This window comes from Plectrocnemia conspersa, unplaced genomic scaffold, assembly GCF_051122295.1.
Source record: "Plectrocnemia conspersa isolate PC_06_02 unplaced genomic scaffold, ASM5112229v1 ptg000010l, whole genome shotgun sequence".
NCBI lineage: Eukaryota > Metazoa > Arthropoda > Insecta > Trichoptera > Polycentropodidae > Plectrocnemia > Plectrocnemia conspersa.
The window spans coordinates 9261027-9288780 of record NW_028277174.1 but is presented as its reverse complement, the minus strand read 5'-3'; the positions used below and the strand labels follow the sequence as shown (position 1 = coordinate 9288780).

The following is a 27754-nucleotide window of genomic DNA, read 5'->3' as shown; positions in this document are numbered from 1 at the left end:
ATATCTGAATCCACACATGAATATATCAAACCCAAACGCGTGCGCATTATGCTAATTACATTTAACGCATTGTTTATTAAAGCGGCGTTTAATAAATATTTATGAACGCCGCATGTCAAACTGTTACATGTTAATTACAATAATATTTGCATTCGAAAGATAACATATAATTAATTGCGTGTTTAATTTTAGTGTTTGTATTATGGCTCCATTAGCGCTTGATGGACGTGTCATTAAGAGTCGCCCAACCCTTACCATTCGTTTAAAAAAATCATTTTCCACATTTAGTCACTTTAAACATATAATATTATATCGGGGTCAGGGGTATGCGGTTATTGTGTGAGGCTGAAATCACTTAAGAAGTTACGTCACGTCGAGGACGCTTCGTGCGGTTACGCCGCTCATATCACTATTCTCCTTTACCCGGAATATGCTATTCCGACTTTGGAAGGATATCAGTATTCAGGTCTTGCTCTGATTGCGTGGCAAACGCAACGAGGAAAATGGCCGCAGAAACACCGCCGAAAATATATATATAGGTGTTTCCAGTCCTTCCAGAGCTAAATGCGTTTTTTCAGCGTTCAAATTGAGAAATAATCTATTTCTGGTAGGATATTGAACGAGTCCTGGAAAAACGCCAGAACGTGTTGCTGGTTTATCGAGGCTGTATATTTATTATTTGCTTTAAAGTTAATACTATAATAAAATGTTTCTTTGAAGCAAGTCAATAGGGTAATTTGTTAGCTAATAAAATTGACGTTTCCTTGTTTATGTAATCATCTTTGAGAAGCGCACATAAACGTTTATTTTCTGTTTACCTTATAACGATTTTATGGCAGCGTAAACAACTTGTCATAATAACTTTATTCTCCATCATGGTGCAGTAATGACATAGTTATGTTATTTTTTTTAATTACATAAGTGGCGGTATTTAAAAAGTGATTAAAAAATAAAGCGCGAAGTGATTTGTATGATTGTGAGTTATTGAGAACCTGAATCATTTGTATTAGATGAGAGGTATAGTAATTAACCTTTCCGTTTTAGCACGAGTGTCGAGTGTTTTCTCTATATTTACATCTCAATATTTTTATAAAGTCATTACTGTTAAAATACACAATTTCACAGTTAAGTAAATTACAAATCAACTCTTTCTTCTCTTCAAACTGCTGTAGTTTTAATATATTTTTTTTTAAATTGACAACCTTGTACATATCCTGGATAAGTTCGTTAGCCACCTTGATCTGCTATCTTGTTACAGAATGACAATTATTAAAACAATTATATATAAGATAACTCCAGAAAAAAGTAAAAGCCTTCGCGTTGAAAGGGTTAGTACAATATAAGTCGGCATATGATGCAACGATAGAAACGCAGCCATTAAATACTATACAAAGGACAGCAGAATTTCAACAGGACCCCAGTACGATGCAATTCATTACATAGTACGCTTACTATTATATAAAAATTGTATTGCATTTGTAATACATACTTACATATATAGTAACGAGAGAGTGAATGAGAATTTTCACTTCTCGATTTTCTCGAGAGATTTTGATAAATAAAAATATATATGCAATATGTAGTATGTGATTTTAATAATACATTATAATTGTAAATATCTTTATATTATTGATAAACAGATCTTCGACCAAAACGAATCAATCTACTTCGATTGATTACAGAGCGTCGACTTACGAAGAAATTTCATGCTTCTGTATATGAATTGTAAAAAATATGTCAATAAAAGCTTTACATTTTTCATATTTTTAACAAGAAAAAAACATATTTTTGGATAACTGAATAAATGAGATTCAAGTTCGCCGACAGGCAAATTTTATAGCGCAACTCTTTGAAAAGCCCCCATACATTTTTACAATCTGTTGATTCTCATGCGGAGCGGTTTCTTTTTATCTGACTATTGATGCAGGCTTCCAAGAAAGCATGCATATTTTTAAGCATCTGTCATGAACCGACCTTATTTATGCAGCGGTTGTAAAACATTAAAAAATATTCGTACCAATTTAATTTTTAACAAAAAAAAGCTCTGAAAATTCTTGATTTGTCATTTTTCGATAATTCGGCATTGGTTTTAATGTAATTTATACTCTGTAAAATCGTCTTGACAACATCATCATATTTGAAATATTTAGCTGTAAGATATTCACGGTGAATTACGTAATGAAAAATTATATACCGCGGAAATCTAGAATCACTTTTATTACATTACATCGCAGGTGTTCGGTTTTACCTAATCTTACGAGCTCGCTACTGTGGAGCCGCATTAAATATACCAAAGAGCCGCATGCGGCTCGCGAGCCGCCATTTAGCCATGTGTGTTATAGTATATCATCATGATTGGATCAAGATGTGATCTTTGTAGAACACCACTGATACAATTTAACATATTTATGTTCAATTAAACACCATAGAAAGATACATTTTTGCATAATTGATTGTGCAACAGCTAAATTGTGGATGAGTAGCAATAATAAATTAATTGTAAGCATAACATTTTACAAAGTTGCAATTCACAAAACGAGCACGTCCGCCGGAATTAATATTTTTGACGTGGTACACTTTGATATGAATGCTTTCGGTACTATATATACATTTCTCTCGCTCTTTCGCTCTCGCTTATAACTCCGTCTCTTTCACAGCCGACATGTTATATTACACCCCGGCACGAACACGTATTTTATTGTGGCTGCACGTAATGAAATAATAACGATCGCGCATGAAACAACAATTAACGTATTTTTACGCGTGTATATGTACATATATTTGTGTATGTTTGTATCGACATGCCGACGATTAATAACTGCGAAAGTATGTATAAATTCGCATGTCAACCGGCATATTGTATTATCTAAGAACGCTCGGCGGCCGCCCAGGTCGGACCCGTGTAAGTTGGTCCTTTACGAACCGACTTTTGTACTGTCGTACGTTATATAAAATTAGCGTCGCTCGACCCTGTCACGAAAGGCCCAAATTGTGTCCTCATTTAATCGATTTAGTAGCAGCTGTCGCCAGTTGTAAAGCGACAGTGACTCAAATGATTATTTTATTGTGGCCACATGACAGAATCATATAATGACCTTTTTTACACCCCAAGTCATTTTTTTTTGTTTTGCCTCAAAAGGCATGATGCTTTTATGTGTTAATCAGCTTCTGGTTAACGGCGTATAAATTTTAATAAATTTCATTAAAATGCATGCGAGAGGATGGTTTGAATGGGGGCGTTAGAATTGATGGGGTACTGGAAGACCCTATAAAAAATTAGAACGCGCGTTGAATATTAAATGATGCGCTTTTTATAGCATGACGGATGTATTCGATAAAATAATATGAAAACAGAGTGCCTGAATAATAAACTGCATATCGAAAGATTAGTTAATTATATATACACCTTATATATAGCAACCCTTTGTTGTATAATATATATGTATATAGCAAAACTCGTTAATGTCGTGATTATATAATTGTTCTTTTTTGTTCGTATCGCGTTGCTTCGCCTCGCTAATGGCAATTGCAAATTACTGAATGAACCCAATGCATGAAGTTAAAAAAACACCATAAAATCATACGCTCAATATTGATTAAACAATAAAATGCTCTAGTTTTGACTTCAGTATGTTTTATTAGATTATAAAATATATTCAAATCTTCACAGTTAGTAGTCCCTGGAAGCCGAAACGGTACTAGGTGAATTAGGAAATTAAATTTCTCGGCCAGCCTTATCTAAAATGTCCGGCCGTTAATTCAATTTGCAAATTCGAAATGCCGGGCGTGAAGTAATTGACGCTTTGCGCGAGAAGCCTTAATTTCGGATAACAGACGCAGCATCCTAGCTGCTGATTCGCTTTCGGCGAGAATTCGAGCATTATTACCGAACCCTTGATTATTGGACTTCAAAGGCAGAAATCTCTGTGAGTCGGCTCGAATTGCGTACGCCACAAAACTGAGGTTCAATCGTGATAAAATTACGTTTTTAACATCAAAGCGCATTATATACGATTTAAAGTAATTAAAAATCTTTTAAAAAATATCACAACACAATCAAAATACCGTAGTCCGTTAGGCTTAGACTAATAACATAGAAGCTACAGGTTCGAACCAAGGCAGCAAACTCGAATTTTTATTTATAAAAATTTCCCAGCCGCAAAGGAATTAATATATTTAAATCATTTTTAATTATTTATTTAGATGTCACTGATTCGGTCTGGTGGTTAATAAATTTACCTTTATGTGTTCATTATTTCCGATTGACTTACCCAGTTGGTACTGTGGGGCACTATTTATTGATTTATTATGGCCAAAACTAGGCGGTGGAGGACAATTAATTCTTCGGCGGAACTCGACGGGTGTTTGGCGTACCTCGTCCATCGACCGCTCATAGCACACAATCAACATGTAACTATTAAAAACCGCAATAAAAAACTATTACAGCGGCTCAATCCGCGTTCAATTGCCACCCGTCACCACCCGTCCGTTAAAGTACAGTAGATTAACCCCGTTGTAATGCACTAGACTTACGCTTGTCAGTTTACAATGTAATATTAAAAAAAAAATAAGAGATTGTTTTTAGTTCTTTTTGACATAATTCATTGATTGATGCTCTGATTCATAGTACTTTTTGAACGATAGACGAGTGGTTAAGTCTCTGACCTGAAAGACCTGGGTTCGAATCTCATGCGGACCTTGGTGTTTTTAAATTCCTATCGTGTCTAGGAGATTATATAATTATAATTCCGATCTATCATCACAGATTAGGTTTATCTAAATTTTCCTAATCTCACGGATGAATATCGTGATAATTAATTAAAATTGAGCTAGGTAGTACATATCTAGTATTAAAAATTCTGTAATAATGAGCTAATACAGCTCATGGAGAATATCTTATATTATATGTATCAAAAAAATTAAAATCATCATCGGTGAAACTCGACAGCTCAAATTTTCTTATTAAATACCTGCTAATTCCAACTTCCGGGTATATTGATAAACTTATTAAACACGACATAAAATAATTATATGTACATATATTGTCAACACATTGAATATCTATATTTTCAATGTTTTGACAATGGTATATAATAATGCTCATTAACAAAAAGGTTAATTGAAATGTGTTTAAACAATATGTTAGTACGTCTTACAATGCTACATAGTATTTTAAGTACGTTTTTTATGTTTTTGTTACGGTCGTTCTTATCATTTTTTTCATATCATATTACATAATATTGCATATTTAGCTAGAATTAAACTTGATTACATTTACAAATATTAAATAACCTAATTTTTAAGTATGTACACATGTATTTTCATAGCATATCTAGGTTATTTATGGTCGATGTTATCATTTAGGTAAAATAGTGTGCAGTAGTATATATTTTGTTAACAAAAAAACTACGTTTTTGAAGACAACTGATACATATAAATATCAGTTAAATAAATACAATATGTACTAAATGTAATTAAAGTTTATTATTGAACTATTTTAATGAAGCGAAATTTTTTTTGAAAAAAACTATGAATTTTACTGAAATATCTAAATACGAGATAAAAAAAACTATTGAAACGGCTCGATCTACTTAAATTTACATTTTGTCTACCAATTTTCTAATTAGGATTTAAAATACGATTGTTTAACTTTGACTTTGTACGTTGACATTGTCATTAATTTATATTTTAAAATATACTCTGTCAATCTGCATAATGTTTGTATTCAGTTATAAATTTAAAGAGCAATGTAAAGATGAAGAAAATATCAGCCAGCATGGTAGATCAGTGGTATAAGACACTGAGCAATACTTGAGAGACATGGGTTCAAATCCCATATGAACCTTAGTGCTTTTAAATTATTTCCTGTTTGGGAGATCGTAATTAGTGATTACTATAATATATAATTATACTTCTGATCACAGATTTTCTTACATTTTATTTATTTTTGTTTATTATTAATCCTACAATCATGACTTGAAAACCACTTAAAAATAATAAGCACCATTCCACATACATTTTTTCAGCTCCTCATTACTGTTGCAAAAATATCCTTGTGATTGGAAGCCCGTTGAAAAACTGGATGGCTCGTGCAAGAGGAGCGTTCTTAAGGACTGAGGTTTTGACCACAATGGGCAAAATACGGGACGCGATTGCGACTCTCTAGGTCATTCTAAAGTTCGCAGCCGAATGTCACAGAGTATTTACTGCTTATTGACACAACCCCTTAGCAACTATAAAAAGTGCTTCATTGAGTAGATTCTATACTGAGAAAGCAATAAATTTTATCCTAACGTTCCAAGCAAAAAGGTTCAAGTATTAATATAAATATAGATATCTCAGATTTTTTTATGAATACTCTCTCCATTAACAAAGAGTAATTTGCTTTTCTTGGATTACAGAATATTCCTAATCTCTCTGATGAATATCGTGTTGAATTATTAAAAATAGTATCAGACTATATAGTGCACAGTGACATATATTTACCGTAAACTAGTTCATAAAATAAATGTCACTTATTTACAGACTTTAGTTAAAGTCTGTTTTTACCATTTATTTGTAGTTGTTGATTTCCCTTTGTAGTGCATGGGTCTAATGCCATGTTACATAGAAGATTTAGAATGAATCAATTAAGTAGTGGAATATTTTAAAATTTTAACAACGCAGGTAGTTTATTCTTTCCTCCGATTTACCGCTTCTACAGCCTAATTATTTTTTGGCGAAATTGATATTTTTATTTTATTTATAAAAGCCATAGCCGACAAACAAAATAACGGAAAAAATACCTCTTTGTAATTGCCGAAATTACAGAAATCGCACATACTTCGTATTAAAACTGTGTAGCTATGGACTTGTATTTTATTATTATCTGTTTTAAATCAATACGAATTTAATGTTTGAAGTATTTTTTATGGTAATATTTTTGGATTAACTTACGGAGTTGCAGTTTTTTCGGAAGCAGGAATAACCTGTATTCATTATTCAACCTGTATTTTTATTTTTCTATTTGTGAATACACTTATATTCGAATATTCGAACATTTTATTGTCTCTAAATCTGAATGGGAAAATCTCTCATACAGATTCAAAATGATCCATATATGTTGAACAAATCACTTTTTCGTATAGTGGATTTTGTTGAATAGTATTGTTGTACATTGTTGAAAATACTTATTAGCAAGTATTCTGGTACGCCTAACCTAAACCTAAGTTTAGCATTGTTCGAACCGTCAACAAAAGTTTTATTGCTTCCGTGCCACTTCATGGGTTTACAATTCCTCATTCGTTCGCAGAGGTGTTATTACACAAAACACAAACACGCGCGTACGTTCGTGGGCGAATTTAATTAATCTCCAGAGTACAGGGTGGCACGGGGGCCAAATTGCCACGTTTACCAATTAAAATTACGAATTTCGGCCGTCACGGAGAGTGGGTCGCTAATGTCTTGTGCAGGACTTAATAAAAATCGTGACGCCGGTATTAAATTTAATTTCGCTCTCGGTTGTGACCGAAGAGAGAGGCGAGGGAGTGAAATGTGGGAGTCGAGGGGGACGCAGAAACGGGAGCAAGAGAGATCTCTCTAATTCTTTGAAAGTAATTAAAGTTTCTGGCGAAACGCGAATTTTCCAAAGTCCTCTCTTTCCGGACGTCCTCTCCCGTGTTTACTTCTGTTCGCCGGGATTAAAAAGTTTCGAAGGTGTTGCCATTGTTCTTGTTTGAGGAGCGATTCGCAAAATGGGGCGATTGTTTTCGCTCCGCTGCCACTTTGTTGCCATTCTTACATATATTAATATCTGATACGTGTTATAATACTCGGCAGTAAAATAATTTACTTGGGTCGTGTCGAAGTCTTTATATAGCCAGTAACTCGTTGATTGATGTAGTTCTTAATTTAATGAAAGAATAAAAATGGTGTCACGTTTTCAAACCGAATCACTGAGGGAAAAATTCATAAATCAGTACACACATTTATCTGAAAACTACCCGTTTCTCAATTTATAAAATTGTTTTCATAAATATGCGTGATTGCGACTAAACACCGTCAAACACAGGGGCTGAAAAGCCCACCATACCCACCCTTATTTATATGCTGAATATGGGTAGCCGAGTATATACAATCCAGAACCGGAAATCTTGGCAAACTGCACAGGATACTGAACGTTGCCGTTTTACTGCCTGAATTGCCTATACATATGCAAAAATATGATAAGCATTGCTTTGTGTTGGAGTGAGTGTGTACTAAAAATTGTACAGTTTCGCAGATCGATCGAGAGTTCCACTCCTAGCATTTCTGTTGACCAATTGGATTTGTTTCCTGTTACTTATTTAGCATAATCCATTTATTTAGCAAACGGAGAGTGCATGAACCCCTCGGGGAAATAGCCAGTGTGGAGTGATACTTTCGCTAGCTAGTTTCACAGTCGCTTAATGTATTTGTTTAATCCTAATAAAGCGAGATGAACACTATATTTTTGAAAAGTCAAAATGATTAATCACACATTTTAGGTGGGTCACTCGTTTAACCCTTTGAGGTCAGGGGTCGGCCGCGCTCGAATTGGCACTCGACATAATGCCGCCCTTATTACCGGGAATATGAGCGTTATGGATGGCACGAAGCGGACCGTTGGTTCCGGTCCGTGTTTGGTCATAGCATTGACATTATGGGAACTTTTATTGGCCCGCAGGGGGCGCTACCGACCCCATTAACAACACAATATTCTGAGTGATGCGGGCGAACGCCTATACAACCCATCAACGTGCCATAATACAATTTTCTCCACCGTCAGCACCATAAAATATTACATATATTGTGGATCAATTAGGGGCCGACTAAAACTGTATACTTAAATTTGGGTCAAAACCGAAACATAAGCTGAAAACTGTTATAGTTTGTTGCAATCTCCTTCACATTTTAGTTTTATAACTATAATGATAAATTTGTGTGTTGTGTAATAAATACAAGTATAAAAAATAATAAATTTTCTGTATGTACCACACAGCTTAGTGCAGTGAAGTTCGACAAGCTTTTCTACCAAATAAATATTCTTACAAGACAAAGTCTCGCATTAACTGATCGGAAGTTGATGACCGGTATGCTTATGTGTCTGTGCCTAATTCCCTGTTTGACTTACAAGTCATCCTCTCGGTCGCCTCTGTCGTCGTAAACCTGTGTTAAATTTCCGTTCGCAGTTTCAAAATAACGCCCAACGCCGACAAAGTAAAACGTGCTCGGAATATACAAACTTAATTGTTTCATTATACAATCGACCTTTTTCCTACGCTCGTTGTATCGTAAGCACCACGTAATTCCGTCCAATTACACAACTGGGAGATCTTCAAACACTCCGCTGATTAGGTAGCCCATCGCGTCCAAATACAAACTGAAAGCTGTGAACATTGTTGTACGTTTTAAAGTGTGTTCAACCTCAAATAACGGTGACAGATGTTACCCTGCGGTCTATCGGCAATTGATTCCAGGAATTACTGAGCGACAATGATAAATTAAGCGTTTAATATATGCGTTATCGGAAAGCGGATATAGGTATTGATGGTGCTAGATTTCATTATACGAATATTTGTATTAGCAAATTCACTATTCGTATATTTGCTCAAAGATGAGCTACAAAAAAATTGCTCGTGGTTTTTTACAAATTATTTTAGAGAGCCAAAATAGTGGTTCATCACGATAACTTTCCAACAAATATTTGGGGTTCTAAGTTTAAAATAAGTAATTAGAGAAATTATCTCTTTATCCTCACATATCAATCTGTCTTTTTTTCAAAACTGCCTTTCATTTAAAGAAAAAAATATTTAATGATAAGATACATAGTATTTAATTAAATGACGTACATTTTTTTAACCAAATTCAAAGAAAGAAAAAAAAATGCAAAAGTCCCATCTCCCTCCCTCTCGGTAGGCCTGACTATATGTATTTAAATTAAATTAAGACCATCGTAATCAAATTTTTTCATAAGATTCCCATGTCATCTGGACGAAGTACCGTTACACGAAAGAGCATGCTTTATCTCTTTCTTCGTTGCATGCGACACAACTCCCACTTTTATTTCTAGGTGATCGGCGGCAGTTCTGGATTGTTAAATACATAAATTTGATTAATCTACAATACCACTAACTTCATTCTATAATTTTACTACTTATGTATCTGATTTTTTTTTAATTTTGTGCAGAATTTTAACGATATTTTAAATAAATATAATTATTATAGTCATTATTAAATGTATTCCTACTATTTTTGTTTCCAAAAGCAATAAAATATTTATATTTATTATAAAAAAAGAGCATTATTATATAATAAAAATAAAATGGTAAATATTTCTTTAGAAGCGCAGGGTAACACCCCCACGGTGTATGGCTGAGAGGCAAATAGTAGTGGATTCTAATTAGAATGTAACGGTAAACCGTCGAGCTCGATAGGGAATCTTATGATGCTAACAGATTACCCCAATGCGTCACGATGATCGAAAACAATAATTGTATTATTTCAATACACAAAAAATAATACACTTTGCTTTTCAGAATATGAAAGATATAATCTTAAAATAGACTCGACCTTTCACACTGGTAGTGAATCGCAATTTTCGTTGTTTTGTTTCTGGTGTGTACTAGTTATTTAGCTAAGAATATATTCAGTGACATACGTCCTAAAACATTTGTAATCAACCAGTTAATTACCTGATATTCGATATGACTATTTCAGGCTTTCGAAATATTACGGTAAATTAAAATATTAGTGATATATATTTAGGAGCACGTGTACTACAAAAAAATTATGAGCGTTACATATATTTTATAATTTGCTTGCCAGCACACAAAAATCGCAGTGAAACCCTGTGCATCCTATGCCGTTCTACTTCACAGAGGTAGCTGTGTCTTTGTAGAATTATTTTTTCTCAACGACGTGTAGATACAAACTTAATAATAAAAATATAAGTTTTATTTACAGTTTCTATAGTTAAGGCGCTACATATATTTCAGCGATATACTATTAAAATTCTTACATGCGCAAAAAATCGCAAATCTTATATGCGCAATCGGCACGTCTAAATTCTCTAGCACATTTTTTTCGATTGTAAAAAAGCTGCACTATCACCCAATATATTCCTTATCTTATTTAAAATAATCCGTTGGCAATAGATCTTTTTTTATTAAACAAAAAACTATCACAGCACGATGTTTAATTTTATCTATTAATTAAACAACTTTTTACAAGAAACTACTTGATCAATCGACTTGACATTTGACAGATATTTGTATTCGATCAATACAAGTTATGTATGTATATTTTTCGTAAACGTGGGTGAATAATCAATATATTTTTGAAAGAAAAACACTTGAGTAGTTTTAAGTGGTGAAGTTCCACGTGATTACGACTTTCAATGCTGGAACATATTTTTAATACAAGGAGCAAAACTAATTATTTATTAATGTTTGAGGTGAAATAATTTTAACGCTGCTTCATAAATATAAAAAGGACTAACTTAAGCTATACATTCTTTTCAAATATAATAAAAAAATATTTTTGATTTTCAGATAACAGTTCGATATCCCACTTTCCAGAACAACACACAGAATATTGTCTACAAAGCATATCAATGGGGATATAATCCTATCCATATCAATGCTTCATGATATTTATAAAATATGTATGTATGTACATAAAGGCATTCCAGGTTAACAAAAAAAGGTTGAATTATTACAATGTTGTCTACATAACATAACAGCAAAAAAGTATCGTGATACCAGTACTAAAAGCCTTACTTATGATCCATGCATAACAGTGAGTACACCAAGGGAATCGGATACAATGTAGTCTCACAACGTACACCGCAAGATTTAATCAAATATTTGTGCTCCGTTCTCTTAATATGTTCATATCCTTCAGAAAACAAGGCGAGCAAATATACTTATTACATGTGTGTGCGCTCGCCAATTCCGAAGAGTCGCAGCGACCTCAAAACCAGACCATCGCAAAAAGCAAACACATTTCGTGCAAATACGCGAATGGCTTACAAACAGACACAAGTCGGTACATTCGTACATGTATATGTACATACGTATACAAAGGGAGTGTGTATCATCATCATGATCGGGTTAGCGTCGGAATACCCGAATGCAATTTCCACAATTTAGTGTTAGGTCGATTCGCCACGCATCCGCACACGTTATTACACTTTATTTCCGATCAAAGCCAATTTGTGTCGGGTTTCGTGCTCCGCTCTCGTTCCAGATGGTTCGTTATTAAACGTTTTATGTTCTCCGGCCGCATGCTGCGCCTGCAAATATTAAACTCGGCAATAAAACAAAGCCCGATCGGGTTCGCTCCTCGAGAACTTCGCATGCGTGACAAAAGTTTTAACGGCGTCGATAAAAATAAAACCCCAAGCGAGCGGAAGGGAGGGAAGAGAGAAAGAGAGCACGCCACTTTTTCACCGTCGCTTTTCCGGAAGTGGAAAATGGGGGAAATTTGTATGTGTGTGTTTCGCTTAGAAGTCACCCGAGACGATGACAAATCGTAAAGGCGGGCGGAAAATGATTTAACGAACTGGGGGAAGTATTTTGATCGAATCTGACATTGAAATGCACGACAGGCTTTTTAAACACGTAAAATAATATAATGTATATTTTTAATTAACAAGTAAATATTACGATGAATGCTTACAAAATTTTAGGATATTATTTCCCATAAAAGTTCACTTCATCCACTCTTTTAACGTCGTTAAGAAACTAAAAATGTTTTCCTGCGGTGGTTTTCAGTTTCTCAGAATCTTAAGGCGCTCATTCATATGCATAAGGAGGACGTGTGCTAATTACATCTGTCAAAATATTAAGCAGCAATAGAAATCAAGAGTGTAACTTTCTCATTGACATTTGTCGCCATGGCCGTTTATTGTAAGTAATCTTCAATAATCATTCACAATCCCAAATATTGTGTATGTGTGTGTGTGAAGGGGGCCGAGTTAAACAATCTACGCAATCAATAACAAATTGAGAAGTCACGTTAACGACCACTTGAACAACGAAAAGAGATCTCTCTTCAAACTCACAGATTGTCGATCCCCAAATTAGCCATCTGGGCCGTTTTTTCTCTTGAGGCGTAAACACATTTTGAAGATGTGTTCAAGAAACGATGTAATTGGTTCGGAAGCATCATAATCTGCGATTCGCCAGAGCTGTTACAAACGATCAGTGATAAAAAATGTGACACTTGATCACATCAGGGCAGACTCCACAGAGACACTGAAGCAGGATAAGAGTAGGGCTTTTTAAAAAATCGCAGTTTTTTCAAATCAAAAAACGGTTAACCGGTTTTAACCGTCCTCGAAAAATCAAGATATTTTGAATATTTTAAATTTTTATTTGAAAAAATAAATATTTGTTAAAAAGCATGCAATTTTTTTTAATATCATTGCTTATAAATATAGTATTCATAGCAGAATAGATAAAAAGTGATGACCTCGACGTGATAAAAAAAACGAAATTTGTGATCTGCATTTTTTCAAACACTCAAGCAGTTTACAGCAGTAATATTTTCTTCTTTTTATGTAATTGATAAGTAGTGAGTCTATAGAAATAAAAAAAACGATGATCGAAAATTGTATTGAAATAAAAATATGCTACACATATGTACATATATATATGAATAAAGCAATGAAGTAAATGAAAAAACTATTTCATGTTTATAACCCATTTTCTGACGAATATCGTTAGATCATAGATCATCATGTCGTTGACTGATAAGCGATAAACGACCGTGATTAAAACAAACCCATCCGCTTTTGTGAACTGACGAAACCAAGATGGTGGTTATAAAACGGATATGTGAAGTTTGTGTCGCGTTGTTATTGGAGCAAAATGAAGCTCTGGGTACATAAACACGTTCCGGGTAGGCCGCAGCTTAAATTCTCACCCCCATAAACTCCCACCTCCTTTCATTCACCCCTTAGCCAGAACCGTACTAGTGCTTTATTTCTACAAAACGTACGAAAATCTCTTGCCATAAATGATACTGAACTTGTGGGGTTAACTTGGACTTATTGAAGTGCATAAAGAAGACATTTGATTAGTAAACACTCAAAGCTGTTTGTTTCTAAGGACGGTCCTGCATTCAGGTGTCGCAAAAATCCAGAAGTTTGGTTCTGGCTAGGTGGTAATAACTCGGAGGGTGAGTCCGCTACCCCCTCATTACCATATTACACGGGGTCGCCGCCAGCACTGACATAATAGCACTCGTCTCTCCCGGCCGTGCCCATTATCATTTATGCTTTCGGCTGAATCGCAAATTGGTTTTAAAAGTTGAAATCTGGACCCGAGCCACTAATTCCGGCAATTTGAAAATGTAAATATGCGACATCAATATTCATTAGGGCCGGGCCGACTCTCGCTTTCGCCCTAGTGTGCTGCCCTCTTCTCTGTAAATAATTTACACGGGGAAGTGCGCTATGTGTACGTGTGTATTTATGTGTTTTAAAGAGACAGAAACTTGACGCAAGGAAATGGCGCCGGGTGGATCGTATCGCCGGGGGTGAAAGGAGACACTTAAATATGCCGACAATCTAGTAGTACTTGGTTAAATGTGCATCCAGTGACGGGAAGTGTCATCAGCGTCTCTGCATCAATTATTACAAAATAGTCAGTAAAAAACATTGTGAAAGGAAATCAGGAATGAGTTCAAAGAAACAGCAGATATCTCATTAAAGTATCCAGTTAATCTTTATACTATATGTATATGATATTAAAATTAATTATGATAATTTATTATTAATATAGTTAAAATTACAATCGCTGATGTAAAATTAGATTGCTTAATTAAAATCGTGCTTGAGTTCTATACATGAAATGACAATGATCAACGTTGCAGTAAACTCGTGATCGCGATCGATAGACTTTAAGATTTATAGATTTCTGTTACCGTCTCTGATTTCTGGATAATTCTAAAAAAACATTATTTTATTACTTTTATATAGCTTTGATATATGTTAAATTAAAAATTATTAATTATTCGTTATTAGTTGCATATTGGAGTTTGGAGAATTAAGTTAATTTTATGTTTAATCGTAGAGAATGGATCTCCTAATTGTTGCAAATGCCTGTTTTAATTTAAGCATTATAAAATATTTTTTCAACACTCTTTTTCGACAGACTTAGCTGCTTCTAAAGATTTAGTTTTTAATATATTTCTTTAGTCTTTTGCTGTACATATACATATTTTTTCTTAAAACGAAGACGTAATAACGAGCAGATTGAGTTATTAACGATGACACGCGATCCGCTTATCCTTTGTTCGACGAAAGAGCAATTTCGCTTATATTCTAAACGCGCCATCTCTGAGATCATATTGTTGCGGCCTCGTCGGGTGCGATTATCGTGATGGAATCATAAAAATATGCTGGGGGTCGATATAGAGAAACCTTATTACGGCCCATCTTTCTCGATAAGCCTGGTTGCCATAATACGGTTTATTCTTCATGTCGGCAATTGGGAATAAACGAGCATCTCACAGTAATGCATATATTATTTGAGAAATTACTATCTAAATATCCATATATCACATCACAAAAATATGTAATTTATTCCTACAGTCTATTAAACATGTATCCGATTATTTTTTCAATGAATACGTCGGATTCAGTCATTTCGGCAATTCGGTTCTCGCCAAAGTAGCGAGGGTCGATATATTGAATTTTGGCAATTAAAGGGTTAAATATTTGTAGTGTTACCAGTAAACTTATTATTTATTTATTTTATTGAGCCTTACACAAATATCTGCTTTGTTACTTTGTGACTTTTTATTATTTTTCTCAGTGTTCCTTAATACAATTTATTAATCATTTAATTATTTCATTTTTTTATTATGACCGGTCGGGTCATAAAAACGCCATTTGTTAAACTACTGTTTATTGTTTTCACATATTCAAATTAGCTCTTAGCATTCGTGAACATATATTTTTTAGCGCATTCAGTTTAAAAACCAGATTACACGATCCATCGGGAAAATTCCGCCCCTAAACAATTATCGCCCGGGGCGGTCCCCGGGCGGCACACATATATTAATTATTTTATTTTTTATTTGAATAGTAGATGTACAAAATATATTATAAATTGTGAAAAATTTGGGATAAAATACATTATAATGGACAAAAACAGATTTATTGATAAGAAAAATACAAATGGATTATTATTTTTTACATAGCCAAAATTGGGAGGAAATATATTCAATACATATATTATAATATACCAATAAATACCATGAACAATTAAATTATAAAGATATGTATTGCAGTTTATTTATTAAAAAAATAAATAATAAAGACTTATGCATCAATTTATTATTCAGTATTGCTAATCTACTACATAATTGAAAGGGTACTTGACCAGCTGTCTACTTATTAGGTATTGTCTTATGGCTGTCGCTTCGTTTAGGAATTTATTAATCGATTTTGTGCGGTATTTATAATTTTTAAAAAACAATTAATATTCTTTACTTCAAAATTATCGTAAAAAACGGTTAACCAAGTCAAAAATGCCGGTTTTCGTTTATTTTAAAAATGATAAAATAATCGGTTCGATTTAAACCGGTTTGAACTCAACCTGCCTACCGGATGACTAATGTAAATTTTGTTTATATTATACATATTTTACTTACAAATTTTTTTTTAGATTTTTATTCACGAACATACTTGATTTTACTTTTTTTTTAGTGGCGGTTAGTGCAGCCCTCCTAATATAAAATAAATGTTTTTATATATTAAATTTATTTATTATAATATATTATATAGTACATATGTTAGTTTTATTAAAGATATTTTATTATTCACTGCTCACGACTGTTCTCTTTTTCAGCACCCAACGCGCGTATAGTTTCTGATAACTGAGTCTTTCGATGAAAATATGAGGAATAGTTCTGGACATTTCTTGACATACATATGAAACGATTCAAATGCTGAGAACGAGCTCTTTAATGGCTTTTTACTCCTTTCTTATTTAACACTCTTTTGAGAGGCCTAGTAAACTTCTTTCTGAAAGGTTTAGTAAACTGCTACTACACGCGATCCTTAATCGAAAAGCCAGTGTTTCCGATTTTATATTCCGTTAATTATTTAAACTCGTGCAATATGTATTACCAACAGTAATAATCGGTCGTGTTTATTTAATAAAATAATAAACACATCGATGCTTTGCCTTGATACAGCAATTATAAAATTTAATTTGCAATCTAGTATAAACAAACATATACCGGTTTAGATCGATTCTGAATGAATTCATTATCGATATAATCTGTTCATTCATCACGTTTTTATCCTAGGTCGCATTAATTAATATATTATATTAATTAAACTTTCAAGGGGTGATTTATTAATTAGTATTCAACCCTTAGGGCTACGCGCCCCGATGTCGATTAGCATAGTCTTTGTATGCCGCGCTGCTCTATATAAGTGCCACAATTAGCGCCCACTCTCCGCCCCCGTTTGGGGTGGCAAACCCCACCAAAACGGCAATTGAACTGGTAAACCGGAAACCGACAATTTCCATAACAAGCGCCCCCGCGATCCTATATTATGGATACGTTTTTATGTGCAAACACGAGCGCTAGAGTTTGCGGTTTGACGGCCGATTGTATGATATTGTAAATTGCGAACGTTCGCTTCACAATACCGATATGATGCAATAGAATTTTTTTAATAAATAAATCAAAGCTTTTTGCTTTTCTCATTTATCGTTCTTTTCGTTTTAGATCTCTTCCGGCGCGAATGCCCAATTGTTTAGTGGTGTGATATTAATGTTTCGAATGAACATTGCGATTCTAAATTATATGTACATTTGTACATATACTTCGTTTATTTTAACAGAGTCACTTTGAGTTCCATCTATTTCGTCATTATTCATAAGTGAAAAAGAGATGACAACTTTGGGTGTACGCCCCACTAATCTGCTCTAGATGCGGAGTCATAGTCTATTTTCAAAGGTAACATTGGCATTCCGTACGATAATGATGAACTTGGGAGCTGGGTAAAATGGATAGAGTTTTATAATCAAAATCATGTTATATTACTGTATTTATAACTGGCATCTGATAGTTTGCAAACCACTATTTGCCTAGCACTATCTACGCGATGCTGACTTATATGCATATTTTCCATTATTATGTATATACACAAGCTGTTATTAATTCATAACTATTATATTAAAACGGAAACGATTTAAGTTAGGTGTTTATGATGGCAGATGTGATGTTAAAGGTGTCTGTCGAGTGCTTCGAAATCGCTATTGAATACCGCTAATCGTGTGTCGCGAAACGCGAGCGTGCGCCTAATTGTTTTTCGCGGTTCATCAATCGGCAACGCGAGTCCATTACGGTTAATCGTGTCTAAATTGGCTTCGAATTAAAAGTAACGAATATGCGCCTCGTGATTAATGGACGCGAAACGCCGGCGTTGCACTACGTGATTTATCGCCTTCGTTCCATCATCATAAGTCACGATTGTGAACGGAACGACTACAATTATAGGATGCGTTTGCGGCGAATAGTGCACTCATCGATCATCGCCTACATTGTAACTTTTCTGTAAACATCGTTTGAAGTAATAAACACTTTGTTCACAATCAAATTAGATATTTACCGTCTGTCCCAAAAAAAATCATTTAAATGGCCGCCTCTGGGCTTTTTACAGCAGCCGATCCTTTCTATATAATTTTGATGACTTTTTCGTGCATTTCAGGCGCTATCTATAATTTGGCGGATGTTGGTTTTTATGTGCTCAAATGTTTCGGGTTTGTCGGCGTAGACACGATATTAGCGAAACCCCACAAAAAAATCCAACGGCGTTAAATCGCATGATTTTGGCGGCTAGTTGCCGTCACCAAAACGTAAAATAATGTGACCTGGGAACTTTTCACGCACAACATCCAATGTTGCGCCGTCGTTTTGGAACCACATGTCTTCCACATCAATATATTCGATTTCATACCAAAAATTATCATGTGCCTATAGCGCTCACCCCATTGACTTACAGTCCGATTCTCATGATTTTCAAAAAAATAAGGCCTAATATTGCCGCCTGACCACAATGCGCACCAGTCACTTTATAAGCATGTAATAGTCTCTTGTGAATCACATGAAAATTTTATAACCAAATGAAAATAACCAAAAAAGTACTAGAGGGAAAATCGATTATAAATACTAACTTTAGAATAAAAATAAATAAATAAATAAATCTACCGATGATTTACACATCCCTCAAGCATTTTCTGTGATGTTGGGTAAAAATTCTTTGAAATATATTGCATTTAAAACATTTAAGGATTTACCAAAATTATATAGGAATAATTGCAAAGAAAGTAAAAACATTTTTTTAAATGCATTCATGCAACTTAAATCAAATAAAATTAAGTTAATAAATAATACATATATGTATATTATATCACTATATTCTAAATGTATACGTATTCAATTTATAATTTTAATGTATTAAATTGTAACCGCAGAATGAGTTATTTATTACTCATGCGGAATTACGTAAATATATGAATAAAAAATAACATGGAAAAACGAGCTAACATTAAATTTTGTCTTAAACTCGGCAAAAATGATGCGCAAGGTGTACAGTCAATGGTTTTCAAGTGGTGGGTCGATTTCGTGATGGTCGTGAAGACCTTGAAGACGATGAACGCATATCGCCGCCAAAAAAAGAGTCGCATCGAAGGAAACGTTAAAAGGGCAAAAGAAATTCTTCGTTCCTCATTCGCGAGTCTGCGATAGAAACATAATTACTTAACTGCAAAATTTTCAGCACTTCTTCCGCAGTTAAGAATTTCAACAGGCTTTGATGCCGCAATCTATGACGATTGATTCGAAATTTTTCTTAGCGATTAGTGCCGTATTATAAGTTATTTTACTCAAACAATAGCGTACCAAAATGTCAATCGTTACGAAGACAATTTACGACGTCGTTATAATGGTGCGTTTTTCTTGTTTTCAGGCGTGCTGGTAGTGAACGTGACTTGGAGAGGGAAAACTTACGTCGGAACGCTATTGGATTGTACGCGACACGACTGGGCGCCTCCGAGGTACGTAATTTATTAATCCTGTTGCTTTTACATTAAGTTCATAATTGAAATAACGCCACGCTTTTGCGCTTTCAGATTCTGCGACTCTCCGACTGAGGAATTAGACGCTAGAACTCCTAAAGGACGAGGGAAGCGCGGTCGGGCCGCCGCTCCCGGAGATCTCAGCAATTTCACCGAAACTCGGTCATCTGTACATAGTAAATTACGGAATGGAGGCGCCAAAGGGAGAAGAGGCGGCGCAACGGGAATTCCCGCTGGAGGAATCGGATCTGGACGCGAAGTGCCATCTCCGCCGCCGGCGTCGAGGTCCGAACCGGTCTCTTCGCCCGTCTCCAGCACCAACAATAAGAGAAAGCCGCGAGGATCCGAGGAAGACTCCCCGGCTAGCAAGAGACGCACTCCTGCCAGCCCTCCGGCTTCTCCCGCTCTACTCGAGTGTCCCGAGCCTAACTGCTCCAAGAAATACAAGCACATCAACGGCCTCAAGTACCATCAGTCGCACGCGCACGGCGCCATCGACGAAGACGAAGTCAAAGACATTGCGTCCATGTCTGAGAACGACGAATCCAACACGGAGGCCCCGAGTCCGATGGGACCGGTCAAATCTCCGGAGAAGCTGCAGGAACCGGGCACCCCTAAGAAGGAAGACAGACAAGACGCCGGCACTCCGGCGCCCAGTTCGCGTGCTCCTTCTCCTCCACCGCCGCCGCCCCCGGCGCCGCAAGCTCCCACAGTGCCAATCGTTCCTCCCGCGATACTGCCGATGGTTCCTCCCGTTGTTCCGATTCCAGTCGTCGACGTAAAACCTGCCTTAGTCAAACCGGGCGTTCTGCGTTTTGGCCCGCAGGAAGACTTCCCAGTCGCCGGCTTCGTCGGTAAACCTGCGGCCGCTCCGGCGAACGGACCTCCGCCAGTAGTCGCCCCCGTGGCGGCTGTAGTGCGTCCGATCGAAACGGCTCTTCCACAGTATCCCAATCAACTCGCGACGAATCACCAGACTCCTACTCCACCACCGCTGCAACACACGCCGCACACAGTTCATTCGCAACTCGCTCAGCCTCTCACCAATCACATTCAAATTCCTGTGCAGCCGAATCCGCAGATCAATTCGCTTCTTCCTCAAAACTTATGCCCGTCGAATCAACCTAAAGGTCCACCTCCGTCGCCTCAGAACTCTCAGTTCAAAGTCAAACCGACCGCAGCCCTCATGCCCGTCGACGATAAGAAGTTACAAGATACGCGAATGCTGAGTAAAACGCCGCAAAACACCACAGCCATCAAAAAGAACAAAAATAGAAAGTCACCAGGAGGCAGTCCACTACCTCAAGAACAGACCGCTTTTGGAATCGAACAACCTAGTCGCGACGAGGTTCAAAGCCCGGCATATTCCGATATATCGGATGACACCGCACCTGTAATAGACTCTGATTCCGACAAGAGCAAAGGTCTGGGTGATAAGAAAGCGGACGGCGGTCCTCTTCCTCACACTATTCCCGGCTATGGAATGTATCAGTTCTATGGTCAATCACCTTATCTCGTGCCTTCGGTGCAAAGTCAATCGACAACGGATCAGTTGAAGTTGAAAGATGATCCTAATAAACTATCCGATGTGAAAAATCTATCTGAAAAAGACTTGAAGCGAGACAGTCTGTCGGACAATATTGTCCCGCAGAAAATGATGCCTCAGCATTATTATCCTTACGGTTATATTCCTCCGGGATATCCTTACAACATGGAGCCCGGTTACGGTCCGGTTTCTATGGTTCCCGAAGATAAACTGAAAGACCAGGACAGAGAGAGAGATCGAAGCAAAGAGAGCCCGAGTCCCGCCGATCACAGCAACGGCAAACCTCCGTCTTCAAATCAACAGCCATTATTATTGAGCGGAAAACCGAAGTCGGAAATTCTCAACAAAGAAGCGAAGCATCCCAACGAAAATCATCAAATACTCAAAGAGAGCATCGAGATGAAATCGCAGATGAACCCTTACTTGTACCAGAGGCATCAAGCTCAACAGGCGCATCAGCAAGCGCAGCATCAGAGAGACGAGGACATGCGAAGGTATATGTTGTATGTTATTAAAAAGATTACTTTTTTATTTATATGATTTAATAGTTATTCGCGTTTTACGGAATCTCTTACTAAAACTTGATGTATTTTATTTTCAGATATTACATGTCATTGGAACAACAGAGAAGGAAAGAGTCCAACGTGATGAATTTGGACGGAGGAAGTGGAAAACCTTCGATAGTTCAACAATCGCCGATTGTGAATAAATCGCAAAACAATCAAACGCCGACAAAACCTCAGCCAAACAAGGAGATTAAAACGGAAGACGGTGGCAAAATATCCGGAAAGGAAGACGTAAAACCGATCAAGCAAGAGGGACAAAAACCGACTATGGAGACTACCGGCCCGCCGCCTCCTCCGACGTCCCAGTATTACTTGCATCCGTCGTATATGCAACCTCCGCATTACGGCGGTTTGCCGTTCGATCCGATGTACAGAGGATTGAATCCTATGTTAGTCTCCAGTCCTTACGGCCCCGGAACGTATTTGCACCCCGGACCGATGCCGCGGTATCACGCCCCGGAAGACTTAAGTCGACCGCCGCCTCCGTCGAAAGCGCTAGATTTACTACAACATCATCAGCAGTTTTACTCTTCGCACAAAATACACGAGTTGCAAGAGCGAGCTCTAAAATCGCCGACGCCTAAGGCGCAAGGTCCTGGCGGTTCACCCGGAAGCGGCCCTTTAAACACAAATAACTCGGCGCCGGGCCCTTTAGCCACTCCGCCCGCTAAATCTAGCGGGCCACCTACGACACCTTCGACGGAACCGACGTCGGGAAAAGAAGCACGATCGCCGCCGCCTCAGCGTCACGTACACACCCATCATCATACGCATGTGGGGTTAGGTTACCCAATATACCCCACGACTTATGGAGGTAAGCCCTTAGTGCGTCCCTGACAATAGCCTTTGCCTTCGGCTCCAGCGCCGCCACCGGCGGGCAGAGCTTGAGACATATAAGACATTATAAACTTTATAGTTATCTAGATTTGTGTGTTTTTGTAATACGTTCAGCTAAGCAGTGGCTTATATATATAATCGTATAAGCGAAACATTTTCAGGGAAACTGATTTTTTTTTGTTAATTACTTTTGATATCGATGTTAAAAAGAAGACTTGAAAAATGTTGCATAATAATTTTAAATTGTTCGTTAACTGCTCAGCGTGATATTCGTTGGAATTATTAACAGTAAAATGCTTGGAGGTTTTACATACGATGTAGTTAATAAAGCGATCGCTTCGATTTGTACACCATATTGGTGGCTAGATTATGTATATCCGATAGTTTTGTTTTAGAGGATAGATTAGATGATAAAATAAAATGGTTAAAAGTGAACTTTGACAAGTGAGATAAATCTTTGTATAAATGTCGTTTAGGAATAATTTGTAAGATTAAGAGGCAAAAATGATAAACCGAAAAAAAACAAATTGATAATGCAGTATTTGTGCTATTTTAAGTCACAATTTTTTAGGTGTTGTAGACAAATCTGTGATAAAAAAAACACTTATTTTTCTTTATGTACATACGATTCGTCTTTAAAGTGTGATTTGATTTTAATCAGTCGGCTTATTAGAGACGCTGTATAGGCAATGTTTCCCTGTATTGATATTTTTGTACTTATGTGTTTTTAAACTTTGCCATAAGATGTAAACGGCTTGGTGATCTATCTAGTACAAAACTCATTTTGACGATACTACTTATTGAGAAAGAATGCCAAGGCTTGAATTTCTCTTTGAAACCTATATTATATCGTCTCTATTTTCTGCTTTCTATATGTATATAAATTATGTAAAGCTAATTCCAAAATTTCATACACAATTAACACAATTTTACTAAAATGATGTCGGGAATCGAGTCTTCCACATTGTGTCGTTACTGAATTGCAACGAATATATATTATAGTTTGTGATAAAATGCCGAAATTTGTAATAGTTTTATATATGAACCTTAATTATAATTTAAATGTTTTAATCACTAATATTTTTACATAATAATTATGTGTGAATAGCTTTTAGTTGTAATTAAAATTAAGATCGTTCGCTTAAATGGTTGAACGTTCTTTTCTGTTCATTTATACGAGGGCGAGCCAAATGAAAACTTTAAATATTTCTTATCTCAAGATACAAAAGAGACCTGAACCCTGTTGTAAAAATAATTATCTAGTCCATTTGTACACTTGCTCGAGTGACAGACATACATCACCATACTGAACTTTAATTCGTTGATAAATATCAATGGCTTGTATCCCGTCAATGTGCTGCTCTACTTTAATGCAAGTTGCAAGTGCGACGATCATTTTATGCTACTGCTGTTCCTTCATGATTCGTACTGTCACCTATCTGTTACTCTTTAAACTCTATGTAACGTTGCTGCCAATTTACAGGACAATAAAGCAGTGTTATGAATTATTATCGCACTTTTAAAATTTTCATATGACTAATCCTCAAGTATTGAAGAAATTATTTTATCATGTGTATGTTTTGTTTTAAATATAAATTATTGTATAATACTATACAAGTAATTGTGTATGAAATATAGGAAAATAATATTAATAACTGTCTTGGCATTCTAAATTATTATATATTATTATATTAAATAAAAAAAAACTTGTGAATAAAAAAGGAGCAAAATGCCTCCACTATGTTTCACGTAATAGTTTTCGAATGTTTTTTCTATGAGTGCGTTGTAAGTTTGCTTAGGTTTTATTTTTCATTTCTCTTTTTAGTTTATTTTTATTTCTTTTTTAAGTTATGTTACTAAAATTTTCTAACCACGGTAAAGCGAATGTCGACTGCGATAACTCGATTCTAATTGGGGGCTGTTTGTATTGCAGCGGCCGTGCTAGCTAGTCAACAAGCAGCCGCGGTCACAGTCGTAAATTCATTCCCGCCAAAGTGAACGCTGCTACAGCCGACGCACACAATCTCCGATTTTTGGCCAAAATGCGGAGCGGATATTGTTAACGAGCTGAAAATGTAAGCGAATTTTCTGAAACATAGTACCAAGAGAGAGAGATGAGTTTTCGCTCGCGGTCGGCGCTCGGGCTGTTCAAAGTCTTTGTTATGCCGTTAGAACGATTGTCCAATTAGGTCTAGGATTGTGATACATATTCATTGTTGTACCTGTTCTATTGACCGATTATAATAAATCAGTTTTAATAAAGTCTACGCTTATTAATGTTAAATTTTGATAAATCGACTTTCTGTTTTATTATCCTTTTTTTATTTTATATTATTAGTACTTTTCGTTTATTTTGTAAGCATAATTTTTTTTAATACGAACACCAACGAAAGCAGAAAGTTAAAATAAGTGATATAAATAATTGTATTGCAAATTCGATAGTTGTGCGAACGATTTGTATATTTGTATAAAGTTAAATGTAACAAATTAGCAACTACTGCGATTCAACAATAAAACATTGTGAATATACTCGGAGCGTTGAGCTTCCGTGACCCTGCCTCATTTTTTATATTCACAGCATTCCAAGAAAAGTAACAACAATTTTGTATAAAATATATAAATACAAATAATTTATATTATATAAAATTAAATGTGCGATGAATGTGGTGTGATTCTGAATTTAGAGTGCACAAAACTTTTGAGTGTTGTAATAACCGATTATTGTTAAGGTGTAATGCGGTCCGTGAGAGCCCGCAGCACGGCGCTTTATTTTTATTTTTTTAGACTTCGATTGTAAATGAATAAGAGTCCTGTTTTTTTTAATTATTATATATTAATTCAGTTATAATTTGTTGGCATTGTCTGCATTTGTGTTGTAAATAGTGTAATTAAAGGCTTATATCTCACAGTCATAGTTTATCAATATTCTGTAGACTGAATTAATCATAATTTATGATCCTGTTCATTATTCCAATGTAAGGAAAACAAAAAAATATATTCATACATACACATGACACACAAATGTGCGTGCAGACACACATACACATTCATGAACAACACTTCCATGAAAATACAAAGTTGGAAACCGAAATGTGTATGTATGTATGCATTTGTGTATGTATATGTGTATATACATATATATGCATAAATTGATTGTGTATTTTTTAAATGTATAATTAACAATTTGATTTTTTCTTAGAAGTTATAAAAAAGAAATAAAGAATTATTTCTTCTGCTGTTTGCGTCTTTTATTTAATCACCTGATCCTTTCAAAAAATATTAAATTAATAAGCAATAAAAACTAGTGTAAGTATAATGTTCATTGGGCAGTTAAATAAGAAATTGTCTGTGTAAGTATTATATATAATAGACAATAAATAAACACATAATATGTAAATGATTGTAGTTTGAACGTTTCACAAGATTAAAACCTAGCACAAAACTAATGGCAATTCCTGATAGAAACTTTATTTAGTGTCAAGTGATTTGATTTTTTAAGCAAATTAATAATATACACCATGAAACATAATGGAGAGTGTAACTGAATAAATTTTGAAAAGGGCTTCATTTGATATTATACACATTTACAGTAGGATAGAGAATTGGGTAGTTAAGTAAGGTTATATATGTATATATACATTAGTAAAATCTTAAATAGTATCTGCAAATAGATCGTTGAAAAGGTGAAGAATTGTGTAGAGCAGTTTCTCCAATTAAATCTAGTCACTTAGTTCTATTATAATGTTGAATAACATTACAGAACCTCATTGTTCTGATTTATCTGGGTCATGCCCGTTATGGCTAAAATTGCCATATGCAAAATAGAAGGACATTTCAAAATAAAAATAAACTTAAAATATACAATAACTTTAACTTTAAAATATTTTTTTAGCATACTACTAATACTCATCGTGTATTTAAACATAGTTTTTAGAGCTACCTATTTTTGACAAAAGTTCTTCGTTTCTTAATCAATAACTATAAAAATCCGACTACTAAAATTGTATTGTGTGAATATTAGTGCCTTCACTAACTCCACATTAAGTCTATTCCGTTCCTTGGTATATTGAGAATTTATTAGTGAAAAACCCCTCTCAACGTTTGCTTTATGAGCAGGAATATAAAAATAAAATTGATAAATTTTCAGTTTTAGGGGCGGTGATGGTGACGGCTGGCAATTATACACAGATTTAGCCGCTGCAGTAGTATTTTATTGATGGTGTGAGTTGTTTACATTGTTTACAAGTACAGGGCGCACGGCGCCAATCCGAATTGCCTGAAGATTTGCAGTGTAGAGAATAAATGTCACGCCAGTGCTACTCAAGTGCCGACCAGTTGGGCCATAACAAATCTAAATCGGCCCCCATACAGTAATTCCATACAGTAATTCCGAAAAGCAATCAATATTAGGACAAGATTTAAAAAACTATCGTCTATTGTTCATGCAGCCTATAATCATCTTAAAAAATTTTAATCCCTTTATCTTTAGATTTGAGGAGAGTCCCTGCTCCTCGAAAGTAATTCCTATTGCTCTCCCATACTGGTGTGAAGGGCCTCTAGCGGGTCGTGGACTGGCGCGACAATCACACTATTCTCAAGGAATTTCAGTTTTGGGTTCCGGAATATTCGGCTCCTTAATACGCTGGCATTGCTGGCATGGAGTTGGTCCAGTTCGTATCGTTTAATATGAATATTTTATG

The 27754-nt window shown here is 35.5% G+C and overlaps 1 protein-coding gene and 1 long non-coding RNA gene across 5 annotated transcripts in view; one reads left to right on the top strand and one right to left on the bottom strand.

Moving 5' to 3' along the window:
• sbb (scribbler) overlaps positions 1 to 25352 on the top strand; it is a 264527-nt gene extending 239175 nt beyond the window's left edge. For 2 of the 4 annotated variants that reach the window (XM_088195524.1, XM_088195523.1), the window contains exons 4-7: positions 19997 to 20084; positions 20160 to 22145; positions 22253 to 23031; positions 24988 to 25352. In XM_088195524.1, coding sequence (XP_088051650.1) covers positions 19997 to 20084; positions 20160 to 22145; positions 22253 to 23031; positions 24988 to 25052 — 2918 coding nt within the window. In that variant the 3' untranslated portion in view covers positions 25053 to 25352. Of the gene's footprint in view, positions 1 to 19996; positions 20085 to 20159; positions 22155 to 22252; positions 23032 to 24987 lie in introns of all 4 variants that reach the window. The other 2 variants (XM_088195522.1, XM_088195521.1) reach the window with 1 other exon arrangement.
• On the bottom strand, positions 230 to 9883 carry LOC148230572 (uncharacterized). The gene is made up of 3 exons (XR_015811117.1): positions 5935 to 9883; positions 5583 to 5865; positions 230 to 5406 (listed from the first exon to the last, which is right to left on the bottom strand). It is a non-coding gene; the product is annotated as an uncharacterized LOC148230572 (long non-coding RNA).
• Positions 25353 to 27754: the final 2402 nt, after the last annotated feature.